Consider the following 19198-nt stretch of genomic DNA (forward strand, 5'->3'; position numbering starts at 1 on the left):
GAGTAATACCCCTCTCTACACTCTCACTATATATAAGGGTCTGGTGACTTCTGTTTCAGTGTATCTGAAGAAGTGTGCATTAACACAAAAGCTCATACCAATAACAAACTTAGTTGGTCTCTAAGGTGCTACTGGAAGGAATTTTATTATTATTAATAATAATAATAAATAGTTTTATTATTTATATACCACCACCACCACCCCAATCTGGCTGGGTTGCCACTCTGGGCGGCTTCCAACAGATAAAAGAACACAATACAACATCAAACATTAAAAACGTCCCCGTACAGGGCTGCCTCCAGATGCCTTCTAAAAGTTGAGCGGTTATTTTTCTTCTAGTGTGATATAAATGCAATGAATAAGATTTAAAAACAAAAGTTTTCCAGGGGGAGAACCACGGTGAAGACAAAGGCAGCTATGCCAGAGCCTTTGAGATGGAGTAAGGGTATTTAAACAAAAACAAATCACTTTCCGGCATCAGTCCATGCTGGAAGCCACTGCGCAGCAAGTTTGCCTCCTCCGCATGAGATTCCCATCTCTGGCACAGAGCTGGGCTGCGCCTACACAGGGGGCCCCAGGTAGATGTCCCCCAAAATGTCCCAGAGTCAGAGGCATGACCCCCCCCCACACACATACACCTACCTGGTCTTGGGGGAACATGAGAGCCAGTCTTCATGTTTCTCAAAGGTGATCAAGTAGGAAGCGATCTCCTACGACAGAAAAAAAGAGGGAGTTTGGGGAAAACGCCACTCTACCAGCAACCCAGCTGTTCTCAGGAGAAAGGATGGGGAGGGGAGCCCACACAGGACTTCTGAATGACAGAAACCACCGCAGGACCAACAGAATGGCAAGTCAAATGCCAACACAGCCACCAGGCCAAAAGAATCATAGAGTTGGAAGAGACCACAGGGGCCATCCAGTCCAACCCCCTGCCAAGCAGGAAACACCATCAAAGCATTCTTGACATGTGCTTGTCAAGCCTCTGCTTAAAGACTTCCAAAGAAGGAGACTCCACCACACTCCTTGGCAGCAAATTCCACTGCCGAACAGCTCTGACTGTCAGGAACTTCCTGACAGAGGATCCCAGCTGAGGCCCAGTCAGTCGCCCTTTCTACCTGCCTTTTCCATGCAACAGGTTTGGATAGCAGTGGTCAGGGTTTACAAAGCAATAACGTCCCCAACCCCAGCTTAAGAGTTTCAGAAGCTTCCAACGTTGCCATATATTTGTGATTCATAAAATATTCCTATTCCAATTTTTTTTTAGGATTTACATTTCCTGCTTTTACCTGCTCCCCTTTGTGCATTCTCTACAACTATTTAATTGCACGGTCGAGTTTTGCTTCTCGGGGTGGAAGCCGCTTAATTTGTGGCATTTTCACCGCACCCTTTCCTTCCCCAAGGGAGCCCAGGGCGGCCTGCCCACAATCCAGCAGGACGACAGAATCAGAAAACCAAAACACTCCCCGTTACGAAACCGTAATAAAACAATGATGCATTCCGGAGGGCAGAGATGGAAACATCAGCCCCACAGCCTCAGTCGTCTCTCAGCAACTGCGATTCCTGCACTGCAGAGGGTTGGACTAGATGACCCTTGGGGGCCCTTCCAACTAGGATTCTATGAAAACCTGCTCCTCTGAACAGCCTGGCCGCATTCTTTATTGACCTTCCAAATTCTGCTGGGGGGGGGGAGGCTTATGCAGACTACTTAAGAAAACATGTTCTGTAATATGTCCATCCGTCCGTCCCCCGGTAATATGACCTCAATCTAAGGGTCAATAATGTGGATTCTGTATGTGCTGCGGAGGGAAGTGAGGGGCAGATGGGGCTTATCAATCAGAGAGGAGTCCCTAAGACTTTTGGATGGTGTCTTGTACGCCTCCTTCCAGCAACTCCGGTGCCCAACGTCTTGCTCTGCTTTCCTTTGGACCACAGCAGCAAAGCCAAAGTGGGGGGGGGGTCGTCTTGTCATCTGGGCAGCCCGGGACCCCCACACACACCGCCCCAGGCTTGCACCCCGGGGAGGCCACTTGGGTGCTGCACACGAAGAGGTTTGACTTCACCCCCAGAAGCACACTCCGTTGTCTCTCAAGGCAGGCGGATGCCAACAACAAATGATCTATATTGTTAACCGCTTTGATTTTTTAAAAAATGAAATTGTGTTACGCAAGTATTTTTTAGAAATAAGCTAAATCTTGTATTAAATGTGGGTTTGCTAAATCTTGTGCTTTATCATTCCATTCAAAACAAACAAACTCCGCTTCCCGCTGAAGTTGTTGCCCCCTCATCTGCCTTCTTTTACCCTTATCAAGTTTGTCAGCTTAACCATAAATGGCATATTTCCCAAACTTCCGATGGCCAAGAATCTACGGAGGGTGTGTGTGTGTGTGTGTGTGTGTGTGTGTGTGTGTGTGTGGTGCATTTTCAAAATCCCCCATCTTAGCTTCTGTTAATGCATGAGCTACTATTTCTATGTCCTACTCCCAATATTGCGTCCTTAAGGCAAGGGCCAGGAACTTCGGGGCGAAATATGGACCTCAAATCCTTTCCATGCGGCCCTCAGAGCTCTGCCCATGTTACCCCCACCTCCTGTCATCCGTGCTGCTTTTCACCCTAAATGTCTGGACTGTCCGGACAGATGACAGACAGAGAAGGGTCTGTGTAGGAACAAGCCCACTGTACAAATGTAAGCATTTCCACCCATTGCTCCGCCCATTTTTGCCCCTGGCCCCGCCCACTGCTGCCATGTGCCCCCCCCCCAGGCTGGAACCGAGGCCCCCAGGCTGGGAAAGTTTGCCCATTCCTGGCCTTCAGTTAGCCAAACCCTATCTTAGAAAAAAAACTTAGGGATTCAAATATTCTAACGACTAAATAGGAATACGTAGCGTCCCCAGGTGGTCACAGACTCTGTGAATTCTACAAGCCCTAATGACTGCCAAGAGATGGATACCGATGAACTGGAAGACATGATTCCCGTTAATCGATGGATTGATAACAGTGATAACAATTGCAACGTACGAACGGATTGCCTATCGGCGTAGACTTTGTTCGGACAAGTATATTGATATCTGGAACAAGTTCATACAGAATGCAGTGGGCTCTTAGTAAGCATATTAGTAACCATGTATAGATTAGGATAATAATATTATTATTAATAATAATATATTATATAATAACCTATAGCAATGTAATTAACTTTACTTAATGTATTACGCTGTGCTTTTTGCACATTCATTTCCTTTCTCTCTTCCCCCCCTCCACATTTTTTTCGTTTTCTTTTATCACTTTATTCCTTTATAAATAAAAATCTTTAAATAAAATATCAACTTAACTATCCATAAAATAAAATATCGATTTGAACAACAGCCGGCCCCTCTCCCGCCTGGCTCACCTCGTTGGTGTTCCAGCGCAGACGCTCCTTCGGCAAGGCGGGACACTTGGGAACGCATTCCACCAGCTTCTTGGGCAGGAAAACCTTCAAGTGGTGGTTGTTCTCTGGAAGAGGCGAGGCAGGTGGAGGGTGAGACCCGCGCTGGGCAGGGCAGGGGGGTGGCGAGAGGGAAGACAGGCTCCTGGGCTTCTCCAGGAGGGGGCAGTTGGGCGAGAGGTGGGGGCCGCAGATCCCAGGAGAACCGAGGGGAGTGGTTGGTCCAGGTTCTGAATGTTCACCTCTACCCAAAACTCTTGCTGATAGGAACCCAGCAAGGGAGAGAGAAAAGAGCTGGGATGGAAGACCCTTTCACCCCAATACGTTAAGGATGGCCATCCCCAACGTGGCAGAATCCAGATGTTCTGGGGCACAGAATTGCCGACGGTACCAGGCCATGATAGAAGGCTGTGCCAGGGTTTTGTTTTGTTGGCAGGGCCTCCTGTAGCCCTCGCAAAGGTGCAGGCTCTCCTGGCATGGGATGAGGAGTCTTAGGGTCCTCTTGTTAATTTTGGAGAGGGCCCCCACTTAGTAGCTTGCTTGGTTTTAAAAAAAACCCACAAGTCGCATTCTTGACCAGAGCTCCAAACCATCTGTGAATGCTAGTAATAAATACATATGGAACACACACACAAAAAAAACCCCAACCAAAATATTCAACAGCAGCCACCGATTTTAAATAAAATTTATAAAGCACCGGGCCACTTGGTTGGCCGGCAAAAATTCAAACACTGCAGCCCAGAAGCACCTTCCTGGATGAAGGAGCCTGGTGACAAAAACGACGTCAAAGTGAGCGGCAAAACCACTATCCCCCAAGGGAGCAGTCCAAAGCATGGGTGCCAGCACCGAAAAGGCCCTGCCGCTCTCCGGCCTGCATGGAGAGAGGGAGACAGGGGACGGTCTCTTCCACACAGGCCCTCGGGGAGATATAATTGGGGCAAGGGGCACAATCCAGACTTGTCGGGGAGGGCTCCATGAACAGGAAAGAGAGCCCAGGGCAGCCTTGGGGAGCCAGGATTCCTGGGTCTCTTTGGAATGGGAGAAGAACGGAGGAAAGACAGGAAAGGAACCAGCACCCAAGCTGCCCATCAGTGAAATATTTGGCTGCCCAGCACCCAAAAACTCACCAGAGACCTCTGTGGCTTCCTTGTTCATCTTTAGAGCGTTGAGTGGCAACAGCGTTAGAGTTTTTGGCCCGGGGGGCTCAGATCAGGACGCGTGAGGACTGGGATCAGACCTGGAGAGGCAGCGGGTGGGGAGGGAGGGGGGTGTTTAAGAAGGCCAGGGTGCAGAGGCACAGAAGGCAGCCACCTACCCTCAGGGCCCAACCCCTGCCTATATGACCCACTTCACACATGACTCATTGAGCGCCAGCTCCCCACAGGCCCCACACATCCCTCACCCTATCTCATCCAGGATCCACTGGTCTTCTCCTCCCTAAACCCCACCCCTCCCCACACAGCGCAAACAAGCACCCCCGCCCACATTGGCTAGCTAGCACCCTCATCCCAGAGATTATTTAACTGTGAATCCTGCGTTTCAGGGGGTTGGACTAGATGACCCTTGGGGGTCCCTTCCAACGCTACGATTCTATACCTATGCATTCTCTAAAGAGACCCTCTTTAGACTCTGCCAAGGACGACGAAGGGGTGAACTCCCCCCACTTTTCTACATCAAGCAGGGAGTGCTTATTGCTGCCCCTTGCACCAATCCCAACCCAGGGGGTTGGGGGCAACTGGAGGCATCCCTTCCCTTCCCTTCCCCGACCCCCTCCTCAAACTGTCAAGTGAGATCACCCACAGCCAGCCCCCCTGCCTCACCCAGCCCCCTCCCCCCACAACTGAGTGGGTGAGTGGGGGGCAGCCACCCACAAACCCCAGTCTTTATGCTCCAGCTTCCTGGCAGAATAGGGACCATTTCAGAGCTACACCCACACAGGACAGGAGCCTCTTGTCGTTCCCCAGCCCCAGCTGCCAAGCTCAGCCCCACACATCCAGCAACCCCCCGGCCAAGCGCCCCACGTGGCTCTGGCCAGCCCCAGTCGCGCCCCCAGCCCCGAACCCAGCCTCCCCCGCCGGCCCACCCGGTGGCCAAGAGACCACGCCTCCCGCCCCATCGCGTCCCCCGCTAGCCCCAGACCTCGGTTACCCCCGCAACGCCGCCCGCCCATCCCCGCGCTCCATCCGCCCCACCTGCCGCCGTGCCCACCGGCGGGCCGCCCGTCCCCCGCCTGTGGCCCTCCGTCCCCCGCCAGGCCCCGCGCGCAAGGCTGGCCCTCGGCGCCGCGCTCGGACCCCGCCAGCCCAGCCGCAGGGCGCATCCTTCGCTCCCGCGGAGCCTCCCGGGCGCACCTGCTGCTGCTGCCGGGGCCGCCGCCGCTCGTGCCCGAGCTCCGCCGCCGGCCGCCATTCTTCTCGCCGCCACCAGCACCGGCTGCGGCTCGGCCCCTTCCTTCCCCTGCCCGAGAGGCGCGCTCCGCCCCGATCGCTGACAGCTCGCCGTGGCCCGGCAGCGTCTGAGCTCAGCGCGCAAGAGGAGGCGGAGAGGAAGGCGGAGGCGGAGAGCCAGAGGAGGAGGAGGCCGCCCGGGCCAAGGGGGCTCCGGAGGCGGAAGCCAGCGCGGCCCCGACCCCTCGGGCGCTGCTGCCGGGGGGGGGGCGCAGATCGGCGCTGGGAACTGGGCGGAGAAATTTCCCACGCCTCCCGCTCCGGGTCCCGAGCTAAGAACAGCCCCCCTGCACTCCAAGCCAGGCGGGACCGGATCCCCGCCCCAAGAGGCGTCCCCCCCCCCCACCCTCAGCCCCATAAGAACCCAGGCGGTCGCAAAATAGAAACGGGCCCAAACCAGGAAACAGCGGCTGCTTTTCAGCGGAGTTTTCGCGCACACGCGCCATCGTTCGTTGCAACATCCCCAGGCCTGGCAAGTCTCGCCAGAAATCACAAAAGGTTTCGCCCAGGAGCATCGGTGAGTTTAGCCTGCGGGAGGACACTCAGTCCAGAAAGACAGGAGGCATCATGGAATGGGAGCGTTGGAAAGGAAACCACCCCCAAGGGTCATCTAGTCCAACCTCCTGCAATGCAGGAATGTCAACTAAAGCATCCCTGTACGAATTCCTGGAGGATAAAGGATATTGTTTGCTAGTAGCCCCCGTGGCTGTATCCTGCCTTCCCTCTCCGAGGGAGCATACCTTTGATTGCCACGTCCTGGGCATCATAGTTGTGCTCAGATTCTGTTTGTTAGTGTCCAGTGGGCACCTAGTTGGGCACCGTGAGAGCAGGGTGCTGGACTAGACGGGCCTCTGGATGGCTCCAGCAGGGATCTTATAAGAAAAAATGGCAAAACCCAGTCAGGCATTGAACTAACCAAAATGTAACCATCTGTTATGATTTTTTTTCCTTCAAATTTGTACACACCATCTGAAGGTCACAGGGCGAGTCACAACATAAAAGTACAAAAGAAAAACACAAAATACATAATAAAATGAAACGAACATGATAAACCAAAAACATACCAGTAACATCCCCTTGCCGCCCACCAAACACATTTAAAAGGCCATGGATCTGCCCAAGGCCTGGTTGAAGAGGAATGTTTTTGCTTGGTGCCTCAATGTGTATAATGAAGGCACCAGGCGGACCTCCCTGGGCATCCCACAAATGGGGAGCCACTGCAGAAAAGGCCCTATTCTCATGAGAAGGGCCTCAGCGGATGATCTCAGGTTCCCAGTTGATTCATATGGGGAGAGGCGGTCCTTGAGGTGCCGTGGTCCTGAGCCATTTAAGGCTTTAAAGGTCAAAACCAGCACTTTGAATGGGGAGCCAGTGCAGTCGGCCCAGGGGCAGTGTCATAGGATCAAACCCTCTTGCGCCGGTGAGCAACCTGGCCACAAAATCCTGCAGCAGCTGAAGTTTCTGAAGCGTCTTCAGAGAGGCAGCCCCACCATATGTAATCTAACCTAGAGGTTACCAGAGCATAGGCAGAAGTTAGGCTGCCCCTGTCCAGTTAGGGGCACAGCTGGGCCACCCAACGAAGCTGAGGGAAGGCACCCCAAGTCTCCTGAGTCTCATGCTACAGCAATGGATCCAGAAGTACCCCAAAGCTAGGTACCCGCTCCTTCAGAGGCAGTGTAACCCCACCCAGAGCAGGCAGCCTCCCCGCCATCTGGTCTGGGGAACCACCCAACTAACAGTGCTTCAGTCTTATCGGGCTTGGGCTTTAGTTTATTGTAAAGGAGAGTTGTGTGTCATCAGCATGTTGCTGGCAACGTACTCCAAAACTCTGGATGACCCCACTCAGCAGTTTCCTGTACATGCTGAACGGCATAGGGGATAAAATCAAACCCTGAGGAACCCCACATTGAGGCTACACGGGGCTGAAGAGCTGTCCCCTGGCATCACCCTCTGGAAATGACCATCCAAGGAGGACACCAGAGCCACTGCAAAGTCACTCCCCTGTTCCCCTCCCCGACCCTCAAGTCTGCAACGCCCTGAGATTCCACCTGCCCCCAACTTGTTAAATCGTTCCGGGTTTTGCACAGGCTCTGTCACTCATTCCAATGGAGCCTCTCCTCATTATAGGCGAAGTTGACACAGCCAACTCCATCTTTATTTATTCTTCATATTCAGAGGCCAAGCTAGCTACTGTTCTGTATATGGCTGCCAAGGCAGGCAGGCAGGCAGGCAGGCTGCCTGGTGGTGTGCCTAGAGTAAGGCCCAGCAAGTGGTTTGGGTCGGGGAACTGGATGGGGGTGTTTGTGTGCAATGATTCTGGACCACTGATGAGAGAGAGGAGCATATGCCCAACTGCTTGGCATTGTCAAGGGTTTGTGGGCTCACTTCTCTGTCCAAGAGTGGCACTGAAAGGGTTCCTGGGCATGGCAAGCTGCAGGGCAACACAGGAGCTGCATCTGAACGTGGGTTTGCACCTCTCTGCATGGCTCATGTAGGATTTGTTGGGGAAAAGATCTGAGCTGCACCTCCCACTAGGTTCCTTTTAGCCCTTGCTGAGCAGCTCCATAGGCACACAGGTCTTCCCGGTTTGATCTATTCCTTGTGCTCACATCTCTGCCATGCTGAGGCAGCAGCAACAGCACTCCGCTGCCTGTGTGCCCCGCTGCCTCTCTTCTTCTCAGCCGATGCCAAGCCAAAAAAGGTCTCTCGGGGCTCCCAGACTGTTGCTGTTTCTGGGTGCTATTCAGTCACATGCCAGCAAATTCAGGCTGCACGGCTGTCATTGGATGGGAGGACTTGTGCAATAAGCCTCTTCCCCAACCCCAAATTGGGCTTTTTTGCGGCAAGGAAAGTGATGACGGGGAAGTCCATTATCTTTGGCACACCGTCATCTGGCCCCTCCACAAAAAACAAGCCAGAGGGAATGCTCATTAAATAGCCCCTAGGCCGTCTGATTTCCCTGAAAATCTGGATGCATGCTTAATGAACAGGAAGTGCCCAGATTCTTGATTCCCCCTCCCATCATGAAGACTCATTTCTCACTCTCCTCAAATTAATTGGGTGACTGTGAGTCCGAATGTTAAGAGGTGATTTTTTCTTCTTCTCACTAACACCAGGACTCAAGACTCACCCAGTTCATTTGATGGGTAGTAAGATTCAGGATAAACAAAAGGAATAACTTCACTGAACACACTGCAGGGAATTAACACCACAAGTTGTGGCAATGGCTGAATTGATAAATCAATGGATGGTAGGTTTTCCACTGTATTCTTGAAATGATGGCCCCAGATTGGATGGGGAAACCTGGCTGGATGGTTGGGGTATGTATGTATGTATGTATGATCCATCTTCAGGAGTTGAGTGTCTTTGAATAGCAGGCACTGGCTGGGGAGAAGTTAATGGGAGGGCTGCTGTGAGCTTCTTACGGGTCACCTGGATGGCCACTGGGAGACAGGATGTTGGATGTTTTGGCCTACAAGTCCCTGGCTGGAGCTGGAGGGAGTTGTAGGCAGAAAAAAAACACACTGTGAGGGTTGACTGGACTAAATGGTTCAAGCAGGGCTCTACTCAAGTCCTCATCAAAGCACAGGAATGCTTTAGCCTATACTCCCAGTCGTAGTAACAATACAGAGTAAACCAGTTACAACAACGACACCACGGTCTGGTCACACACTGTGCATTTAATAGAAAGTTAAAACAACTGAAACTCTCTACCTTTTAAATATAACAGTACAGCATTTCCTTTCACATTAATGGTATTTCAACAATAACTTGCATTAATGCAATACAAGAGATGCAGCTGAATCCTGCAGTTTGGGGTTGTGTTTTTTTTGTGTCCTAGCATGGCTATACTACCCATGTATTAACTGTTATCAGTGAGCAGTTTGAAAAGCTTTGAACTCTGGAGCTACTGGCTGCCATAAAATAGTTCAGGTTTGGGAGTTTGGGTTAAAAACAATTTTTTTAGCAAGATATTGTTGCCCAGTCTGTGGATCGCAGTACCCTTTCTGAGATTTGTATGCAGTGAAAGCACCTGTGAATGGCCTCATGCAAAAGCTAAAATTTGAAATATCCTATAAAGAGATTCCCTGCCTTTCAAAAACTTTGCAGCCATACATTTAAAAGCCTGGTGGTGATTGTGCTTATAGGGTTCCCTCCCCCCACTAAAACATTTTCAGTGTTTTAAATTCCATCCCAAACCACTGAGGATACAAAGCTTTGGGGCATAGTTGGAGTGTTTGGACTTGACATTCCATATTATTGCTAATGATTGCAGAATGCTGTTTATCAACTCAGGCTGGCTTTTGAGGTGGCTGTGAAGCAGTTCTAAGCCCTTTATCGTGAGCTTCTTGGAATCAATTTGGCCCCAAACAGACAACAATTTACCCTCATGCAGAACAAGCAAAAAGTTCAATGAAACTTCTATCTCTTTTGCTCTGAATCATCAAAAGGGGGAACCTGGGAAACAAGGCTCCCTCATCCTCATCCTCATCCTCGTCCTCCTCCACCACCAGTTTGGTCTGCAGTGTGGCATGCTAGACACTTTGCAACAAAGACTTGGTCAGTCTCAGAAGCATTTATAATTCACGTTGGAAGTGAGGAAGAAGTGATGTGAGAGAAGTGAAGCATCAGAGAGGGACCCCTTTGACATCACATTTGCTGGAATGGGAAGATGCAGCGACCTCCCCCAGACAGATCTTGTCAAAGCAGAAAAAGCATAACCAAGAACCACCAAGAACCCTGGCTCTTTTGTAAGAAAAAGAGGGGCACAATTTAAGTTATCCTTCTCAATGGATACAAGAGACCGGGGGGGGGGGGGGAACGGGACAGATGGCTCCCGCTGAAAGGCCAAGCAAGAATTTGCCTATTTGGGGAAGAGGTGTGTGGGAAGGAAAGAGCCCCTCAGATCAGCCAGATACTTTGTCCCAGAATGGTAATGTGTTTTACCAGACCTGAGAGCTGCAGGTGATAGGGAAAAAGATTCCAGACTAGTGGAAGCTGCCTGGTGGGGTTTTCATTCCAAATAAACACGGCACACAGCACACACCTACGCTATATGGGGAGGGAGGGAGGGTGCCAAAGCTAGATCCAAGCAAGGCCTCCTCTCCACTTCTGCTGCATTACTATGGAAACACTCCCGATGTCTCCCATGGCAGTGGCTCCCCCTCTTTATTCCCAACCCCCCCCCCCACAGCCTACAGTGGAACATTTCCTGAGAGCAAACTCCCTCTAGACGTGTGTGTGTGTGTGTGTGTGTGTGTGTGTGTGTAGCAAATAATGTCCCAGAATTGTTGCTAAAATAAAATAAACTTCCAAAGAACAGGGTGGAGTTGCTATGGGTAGGAGTCAAACAGGGCAGGTCTTTTCGAGATATAGATCCCCTCACTTTCTCCATCTGATTTCCCAGTTCCTGCCTGTTAATTCAGTATGTATGGATCAGCAGCAGCAGCCTGCCATCTCCCGCCCACCCACGCAGGCTATTAGTGCTTTGAGAAAGGTTTTCCTTCACACACACACACACAGAGAGAGAGAGAGGGGGGGGGGGCAAGCTCTGGCTACATATGCCATCAGGGTCATTCCTCCGACAGCAGTTTGAATCCCCTGTAGAGGCAGCCTACTGAAGCTTGGAACCTGTCCTGTGTAGCCATTGTGTAGGAGATCACAGGGCTTTCTTGAGGGATCCTCAGCTGCTCTCTTAGGGTGGGGTTCCACTCCGGATAAAGGAGCTGTAATGGAAGCTAGCTGTTACTGGGGCAGGTTTCTGCGCCTGCCTCATCATAAGAAGAGCCCTGCTGGATCAGGCCAGTCGCCCATTCATTCCAGCATCCTGTCCTCACAGAGGCCAACCAGGTGCCCCTGTGGGAAGCCAGCAAGCAGGACCCAAGCACAAGAGCCCTTTCTCCCCTCCTGGGGTTTCCAGCAACTGCTGTTGAGAAGCATTGACTGCCTCAAATTGGGGAGGCAGAGCATAGTCATCAATGGCTAGTAGCATTTGATGGTCCTCTCCTCCATCACTCAATGGAGTGGACTGGCAGTAGGTTGAAGACAGGCAAAATAAAAGTATTACTTTGCACAGAATGAAGAGCAGATGTATGGAATCTGTTGCCCTGAGATGCAACGATGGCAATGAAAGGGGCTTGGACAAAATCTTGCTGCACAGCCATCACAGCTGTGAATCACAATAGCTATATCTGCAAATACAAGTTGATGTGGTTGTGGGGAGGGACACAGGAGAGGGGCTGTAGTCTGCATCTCCCACTTGTGGACTTCCCAGAGGCACCTGGCTGGCCACTCTGGGGAGCAGGATTCTGGGCTAGATGCACCTTTGGGTCTGATCCAGCAGATATTCTTCTAGAATGGCAGAAAGTAGTTGCAAACCAACAGCTCATTTTAATTAAAACACCAAAACTAGGTAAGTTTTCCACACCTCCTCTCTTTCTCTTCTGCTTCACAGTGGGAAATCAAATAACTGGCCTTTCCCAACAAATGTTGACTTCTTGCAGTGATACAAACACAGGGGGAACTACGCTGAATAAGGGAATTCAATGAACTTTAAACTCAGCAAGCATCACTCATTGGAAGATGCTAAGATTAATTCCCATCACCTGGCAACTGAAAGCGACAAACAGTCCTAGCAGGGGAATGATGGCTATCTGAAACTACCCACAGATTCTGCAGCACCTAGCCATCTCTCTGTTTATTTATTGCATTTATTGCATTTACATCTCACTTTTTTCTCCAAGGAGCTCACTCACTGTGGCAGTGTACATGGTTCTCCACCACCTTATTTAATCCCCACAGCAACAACCCTGTGAGGTAGGTTAGGCTGAAAGACAGGGACTGGCCCAGGGTCACCCAGTGAGCTTCAAGGCTGAGCGGAGATTTTAAGCCTGGTCTCCCAGGTCCTAGTCAGGTATCTCTAACCACTGCACCATACTGGCTCAACCACGATGCAACTTTGGATCTCCCTAAACACCCACATGCCTTTTAATCTACCTTAAAGCATGGCAGAATGAAGGCTACCTTCCCCTCCTGGAGCAGGAATCTCTCTGCTCATCCAGGAAAGGAATTTCTCCACTTTTTAACTTTGCTCTAGTATTCCTTCAGGCTCTAACTCAGGGACAGGGGACCTCAAGAGTTGGGTTGAATGCCCCCCCACCCCAACCCCAGCCTTTCCATCTGGTCTTTGGGGCTCTCCCTAGGCCATGCCCCTCCCCAGGCCACGCCTCCTCTCACCAGCCACGCCCATCCCTGGCGGTGCTCTGTGCCCTGCTTGAGTGCTTTTGCCCAGTGTGTCCTTGGGCCGGGAGAATACATTTTGCTTGCCCTGGTGGAGAAATGGTGTGTGTGTCCATTTTGCCTCCTTGCCAGATAAAGGATGCTGCAGGTGGTTCTGTTCCGATCATGAGAGAGTAGACCGAGAAGCAAGGGTCCCATTCCTGCACCATCTTTCTGCTGGGGGAGCAGCTTGCACCCTTGTTTTTCGTGGCTTCGTCATTCTAGCTTACCTGCGCCTTGCTGCATTCGCTGAAGACTGGGGGCTCTTCATAGAGCTGGAAAGTTGGCTTCAGCATGCTGAAGGGGCTCAGGGGGTCTTCATCATCATCATCATGGCACGTTACTTTGGGGGGTGAGTCAGCAGTTCCTCCTGCACCTTCGGAGAATGGCTGGGGGACAAGCCCACCCCATTTAGCCTTTTTCAGCCTTTAAACAGAAAACAGGTATTTGCAAAGGCTGGAATGCTGACATTTAAGGCTTTTCCAGATTGCATATTTATGTGTTTGTGTGCAATCATTCCCTCGGTTATTATTACTCAGCTGCTGCATGGGATCTGGGCAAGTTTCCTCAAGGGAGTACTTCTGTTACAGGAAAACATATTCCAAGCATTCAACATGAAATACTTTGCTCCTGGGAAAATGCAGTTTTCATCCCGTCTTGGTGTTACCACTGCCATCAGGAGTACAGTGTGTGCCGGTTTCACAGGAATTTTATATAAAATATTTATATGCCACCCTGCAATGGAGCTTCCAGGGTTGCTTACAAATACAAGATGATATACATAGATAATATACAATTGTTGTTGTTGTTTAGTCGTTTAGTTGTGTCTGACTCTTCGTGACCCCATGGACCATAGCACGCCAGGCACTCCTGTCTTCCTGTCTTGTTACAATAACCATAGCAATTCTTACTGGTCAGAGCCCAGATGTAGCTAGGGACAAGCAACACAGTTCATCTTTCTATAACCACACTGTGTCTAAAGAAAGGGGATTTCCACTAAACCTGAGGAGGAATTTTCTGGTGGCAAGAGCTGTTCAACAATGGAATTGACTCCCTCAGAAGCTGGCAGGCTCTCCCTCATCAGAGATTTCTAAACAGAGGTTGGATGGCCAAATGTCGGGAATTCTTTGCATTGCAGGGGGGTGGAATAGACAACCACTGGGGTCTCTTCCAACTCTACATTTCTATGACTTAATAGCCAAAATTGTCAAATCCCTCTGTGTGAACTAATCAGGATGAATTATCAATAAACAGTTTGTCTGGAAGGGCCCTGGGACCCCAAGGGGACTCATAGAACCGTGCTGAGCTACCACGTGATTCCTACCCCTAGCAGGTGACTGGGGTGTCAGAAGTTACTGGGGTGTCAGAAGTTAACTTCCCATTCATGACAAAAGGTCTGTTTCCTTACTCGTCCATGCTGCTTTGCCGCCTCCTCAGCTCCTCCAGATGATAGCAAACAGACAAGGCTCTGACATTTTCAAGTCTTTTTCGTTTTGGCCCCTTTCTCTTCTTCCGGCACAGCTCCTTGGGGGGTGGGAGTTTCTGTGTGGTTGAAATAATCTGCCAGGGGAAAGGGTCTCTTTCAGCCTCAGCAGGCCTTTGTACTACATAGCCAGATGTCTGAAGGGATAGAGAAAGCAAGAATTTGGCACTGGTTCATTAAATGACATTACTATTTTGTGGTGGTGGTGGTGGTGATGACGACAGCAGAGGCAGAAATGGCCAAAGCTGGAATGTGCATCTTCAGTGGCAACTGGACAAATTAATATTTCAGAGAACTAAGGGTTTTCACAAGCATCTTTCTTTCTTGAAAATCTATTGCACCTACAACTGATATTTGATTTGTCTAAAATAAGTTTGCACTGTTTAGCCAATTAGTCACACTAATCAATGAAATAAAAAAATTCCTTCAGTAGCACCTTAAAGACCAACTAAGTTTTTATTTTGGTATGAGCTTTCGTGTCTCACGAAAGCTCATACCAAAATAAAAACTTAGTTGGTCTTTAAGGTGCTACTGAAGGAATTTTTTTATTTTACTTCGATCCAGACCAACACGGCTACCTACCTGTAACCTAATCAATGAAAATCATTCCCATCAGCTAAGATGCTGCCTTTAATTAAATTGTTCAGCAGATTTTCGCTATTTTTATTCCAAGTACTTATAAAAACTGCAGGTGGCTGGGTGCATCATTTTACAAGAAAGATAAGTATGCTTTACAGTATTTATATCGGAAGACATTGTTTTTCGCACATGCACATTTGTGCAGATTTAAATCAGTTGATTAATGACAAGTCAATGACTACCTGGCTGATTAACGAAGTAGGATTTATTTAATCAAGTGGCAGTTCTAGTAATCTCACCTCAAAATGATATTGTGGAGCTGGGAAAGGTTCAGAAATAGGAAACCAAGCTGATCAAGGGGATGGAGTAGCTCTCCTTTTCAGGAAAGGTTGCAACATTCAGAGACTTTTCAGTATGTAAATAGGGTGAGTAAGGCAGGATATGATAGAGGTGTATACAGTTATGCTTGGTGTGTGTAGGAAGTGAACAGAGAGCAATTATTTTCCCTCTCTCATATTGCAAGAGCCCCACTGGCTACCCTCACCAGTCAAAGCCATTTGTGGGGTGTGGCCGCTGTTGCCTGCTGACAGCTGAGTGTAGGGTGGGGCCCAAAGGCGGACAAACGACCCCAGAAAGAGCATGACGTGTCCCACACCAGAGGAAGTTAAATTATGGAGCTTGCTGCCGTGAGATGTAGTAACGGGCCGTCAACGTGGACAGCCCTAAAAGGGATGTGTGAGAGATTTGTGAAGGATAAGGTGATCAAGTCTACTAGTCATGTGTACCACCTCCAATATCAGAACAGTCTGCCTCAGAGAATGCCTGTTGCTGGGCAACATGAGTGGGTGAATGCCATTGCACTCTGCGGGGGGGGGGGGGACTGATGGAGTTCGCCCCCTTGTGTACAGTTACCACCTGTCTGCTCCTTTCAGGAGGCCTCAATCAGCCCCCTCCAACTGGGCCTTTCAGAGGCAGTTCTGGACTGCCCTCAGATGGGCAAGCGCTTGCCCATTGGGCAAGGAGAAGCCAAGGTGGTTTTGTTCCCTGGTGGGAGACCCCAGTGCCTCATTCCAGGGTGTGTGGAGGGAGGGGGGTTGTCCCTGCACCAGCTAACCTGACAGCCCTCGACCTAATGAGCTCAGTTTCACTCAGCCAAGAGCATCCCTAATTAACAAGAAATCATAACACTTGAAGATACAGCTGTGCATGTCAAAAGATAATTAATCCAAAGGAGCATAAGTGAGGAGAAAGACCCAAGCTCCAATAAATACATCTCAATAAATATTTATGACTGTGTTTGTTTGTTTGTTGTTTTAAAAAAACAATATTCACCTACTTCTCTCTAAGAGAAAGTTTATTTAAGGGGTGGTGGTGGGGAGTGGCAATCCAAGAAACCTGTTCTTATTGCCCATATGTACTTAGCCACAGCTAGTGAAGGGCAGAAAATGGCAAGGAGAAGGAACTGTGGCATTGAAAATGTGCTTTGTCCTGGGCCTTTTGTTCTCAGGAGTGATTGCTTCCTACTACCTCCTCCCAAGGAAATTGGAAGTGCAAAAGGCTTCCAGGAATGTCCCACCCCTTCAATGAGAATAGGGTTTTTTTTGGGGGGGGGGAAGCTACCCTGATTTGAATTATTATTGCAAAGCAATCAAGCTGTTTTTTAAAAAAAAGGTTTGAGAGGTGGCACTGCTGCTGTCACACACCCAAAACATGAGAAATTGCCATATGTATTGTTTTTGTGTTATTCCTGTAACTGTGGGGGCAGCCAGGAATGTTGTTTGCAAGATGAATATAAGAGGGAACAGGTTTCGGAGCGGAGAGGCAGACTGTGGTGAAGTAGCCTCTTACCCAGCCTCATCAAACAGAGCAGGGGGTGAGGAGAATCTGTCCTCTTCAAGGTGGGGAAAGTGACATCGCTGTCAGGAACTGGCTCACAACAAGAAGCAAGAGGACAGGAAGGAGGTCGCCAGCGGCCTTTTGGACAGGGAGGGCAAGACACCCTTGCCAGCCCCGGCCCTCCCTTCTAAACTGGAAGGGGAAAAGAGGGAATTGGGAACTTTATGCTTGGTCCACCTTTTCCAATCCAACATAAGAACAAAAGAAAAGCCTGCTAGATCAGGCCAGAGAGTGCCCGTTTAGTCCAGCATCCTGCTCTCACAATGGCCACCTAGATGCCTGTGGGAAACCTGCAAGCAGGATTTGAGCACAAGAGCAACTCTCGCCTTACAACAGTTTCCAGCAACTGGTATCCGGAAGCATTGCTGCCTCCGACTGTGGGGGTGAAACACAACCATTGTGGCTAGTAGCCATCGATAGCCCTCTCTTCCTCCATGAATATGTCTCATCCTCTTTTAAGGCCACCCAGGTGGATGGCTGTCACTGCTCACTGTGGGAGGGCAGGTTCCTGTGCCTGTTTCCACAACAGGCACAGGAGCTTGAGCACATTGTGGGAAGATGGCATCGTCACTGGCACAGCCCCTATTGGTGGTTTATGGCTGTGTGTGCAGCCTGGTTCTCTGCATTTCCACCTTCACTCCTAGGCTGAGTGGCTATAAGATACAGCAGCTGTTCTGCTGGTGGAGCAGCAAGGTATCTCCACCCCCAGCATAATTTGCGTGCAGGACTGCTCAGTGTGTCTGGAATGCTCCACGTAAAATTACCTTCCATCTTTTCTGCAGTGCACACACTCCTGCTGGAAAGGTTTCAGGTTCCACAGAGCAAATGAGGTTTGCAAAGGGAAGTACACACAGTACACACACACACACACACAGCTGAGCTCACTAATCAGGGCAAACACTATTTGCATTTTCCTATTTTTACATGGGGCATTAGTTCCGCAGGAGAGAAGCAAATGATTTCAAAGGAAGCCTCATCTTGCCATCCATGAAAACTTACCAGCAGGGACGGTGCCTCGTTATATTCTTCCATCCAGCAGGAGCTGAAAGATAAATGTGCAACTAAGTGCCACTGGCATTTACTTCAAAATGCCTCTTATGTATTACATTCATAACTTGGAGGCTGGGGGATGCAACTCCTTGGCAGTCAACAAGCACAGGAATGGGTTTACGCTATGTGCACAGAATCCAAATTTCACTAAACAGAAGCTGACTGTTCTGAATAGGTACATTTGTATAACTGGTTTATTTTTTACTATGTGCTTGGCTCCTGCTAACCACAGTGATGGTCAAGGAACTATGCAGAACACTATTTTTTTCACATATTTTGCCCTGGGTTCCTTTGGGGGGAATCGTGGGGCATAATTAGAACAAACAAATAAATAAAGCCTAGATCTCCTACTCACTTCAGCAGCCAATGCTCACATGTCTCCAAACCTATATACAGTATTCATGCCAATAAGGACCAAAAACTTGAGTGTTGATGCTGTGGGCCCCTCCATCCTATGTTCAGGTTATATATACGTGTCAATAAAACCCTATACTGTATCCTAAAGATACCACAGTCTCTGGTGGCCTTCATTCCAAGGAAACTGAAACCTGGCTAAGTGCAGCAACCCCTAGAGTCTATCGCCGCTCAGAGATTGGAGTAGCACGTAACAGCACTATTAAATCCTGGCTGGCTTTTCAGACTATTGCAACTTCGATATTGCAGCTCAGTGGATCAGAATTTGCAAAGGCATTTGCATGCGCTTTGCACACTCCTCTGCTCTCCTTGATGACTGAAGTAGCTGAATGTTTCCGGGGGGGGGGGGTGTAGTCCAAAGTGCACTGATATGCTGACTTAAACAACATCCTTATTTTGTATTGAGTTATGGGCCAGCGGTGGTGGGAGCAATGGAGGGAAATTAGTTTAAAAAAAAAAGCTCTCCTGAAAGGATTGTGTCTGTATTTTGGACCATTATGCACAGTACTGTGTGTGTTACCTTGGTTGTTGGGTGAGACCATCCCAAATGTTACTATTTGAACAGTCGGAGCTGGCAGCCTCTGCTTCTGCTTCTGGTTGGTATCTGCTGACCATCTTGGACTGTCT

At 49.6% G+C, this 19198-nt stretch overlaps 2 protein-coding genes across 2 annotated transcripts in view; both read right to left on the reverse strand.

The window, feature by feature from the left end:
- The window catches only part of CAMTA2 (calmodulin binding transcription activator 2), a 46967-nt gene extending 41047 nt beyond the window's left edge, over positions 1–5920 (reverse strand). The window contains exons 1-4 of the mRNA XM_060281952.1: positions 5776–5920; positions 4552–4661; positions 3389–3492; positions 643–710 (exon numbers count right to left, since the gene is read on the reverse strand). Of these exons, the coding sequence (XP_060137935.1) occupies positions 643–710; positions 3389–3492; positions 4552–4579 (200 nt within the window). The 5' untranslated portion in view covers positions 4580–4661; positions 5776–5920. The remainder of the gene's footprint in view (positions 1–642; positions 711–3388; positions 3493–4551; positions 4662–5775) is intronic.
- A 5364-nt stretch (positions 5921–11284) lies between these two features.
- INCA1 (inhibitor of CDK, cyclin A1 interacting protein 1) lies at positions 11285–19198 on the reverse strand. The gene is made up of 5 exons (XM_035136379.2): positions 19092–19198; positions 18107–18149; positions 14558–14769; positions 13380–13575; positions 11285–11597 (listed from the first exon to the last, which is right to left on the reverse strand). The coding sequence occupies exons 1-5, from the start codon at positions 19184–19186 to the stop codon at positions 11445–11447; spliced, it is 699 nt and encodes a 232-aa protein (XP_034992270.2). The 5' UTR covers positions 19187–19198; the 3' UTR covers positions 11285–11444.

The sequence above is a fragment of the Zootoca vivipara genome, chromosome 13 (assembly GCF_963506605.1).
Source record: "Zootoca vivipara chromosome 13, rZooViv1.1, whole genome shotgun sequence".
NCBI classification, from domain to species: Eukaryota; Metazoa; Chordata; class Lepidosauria; order Squamata; family Lacertidae; genus Zootoca; species Zootoca vivipara.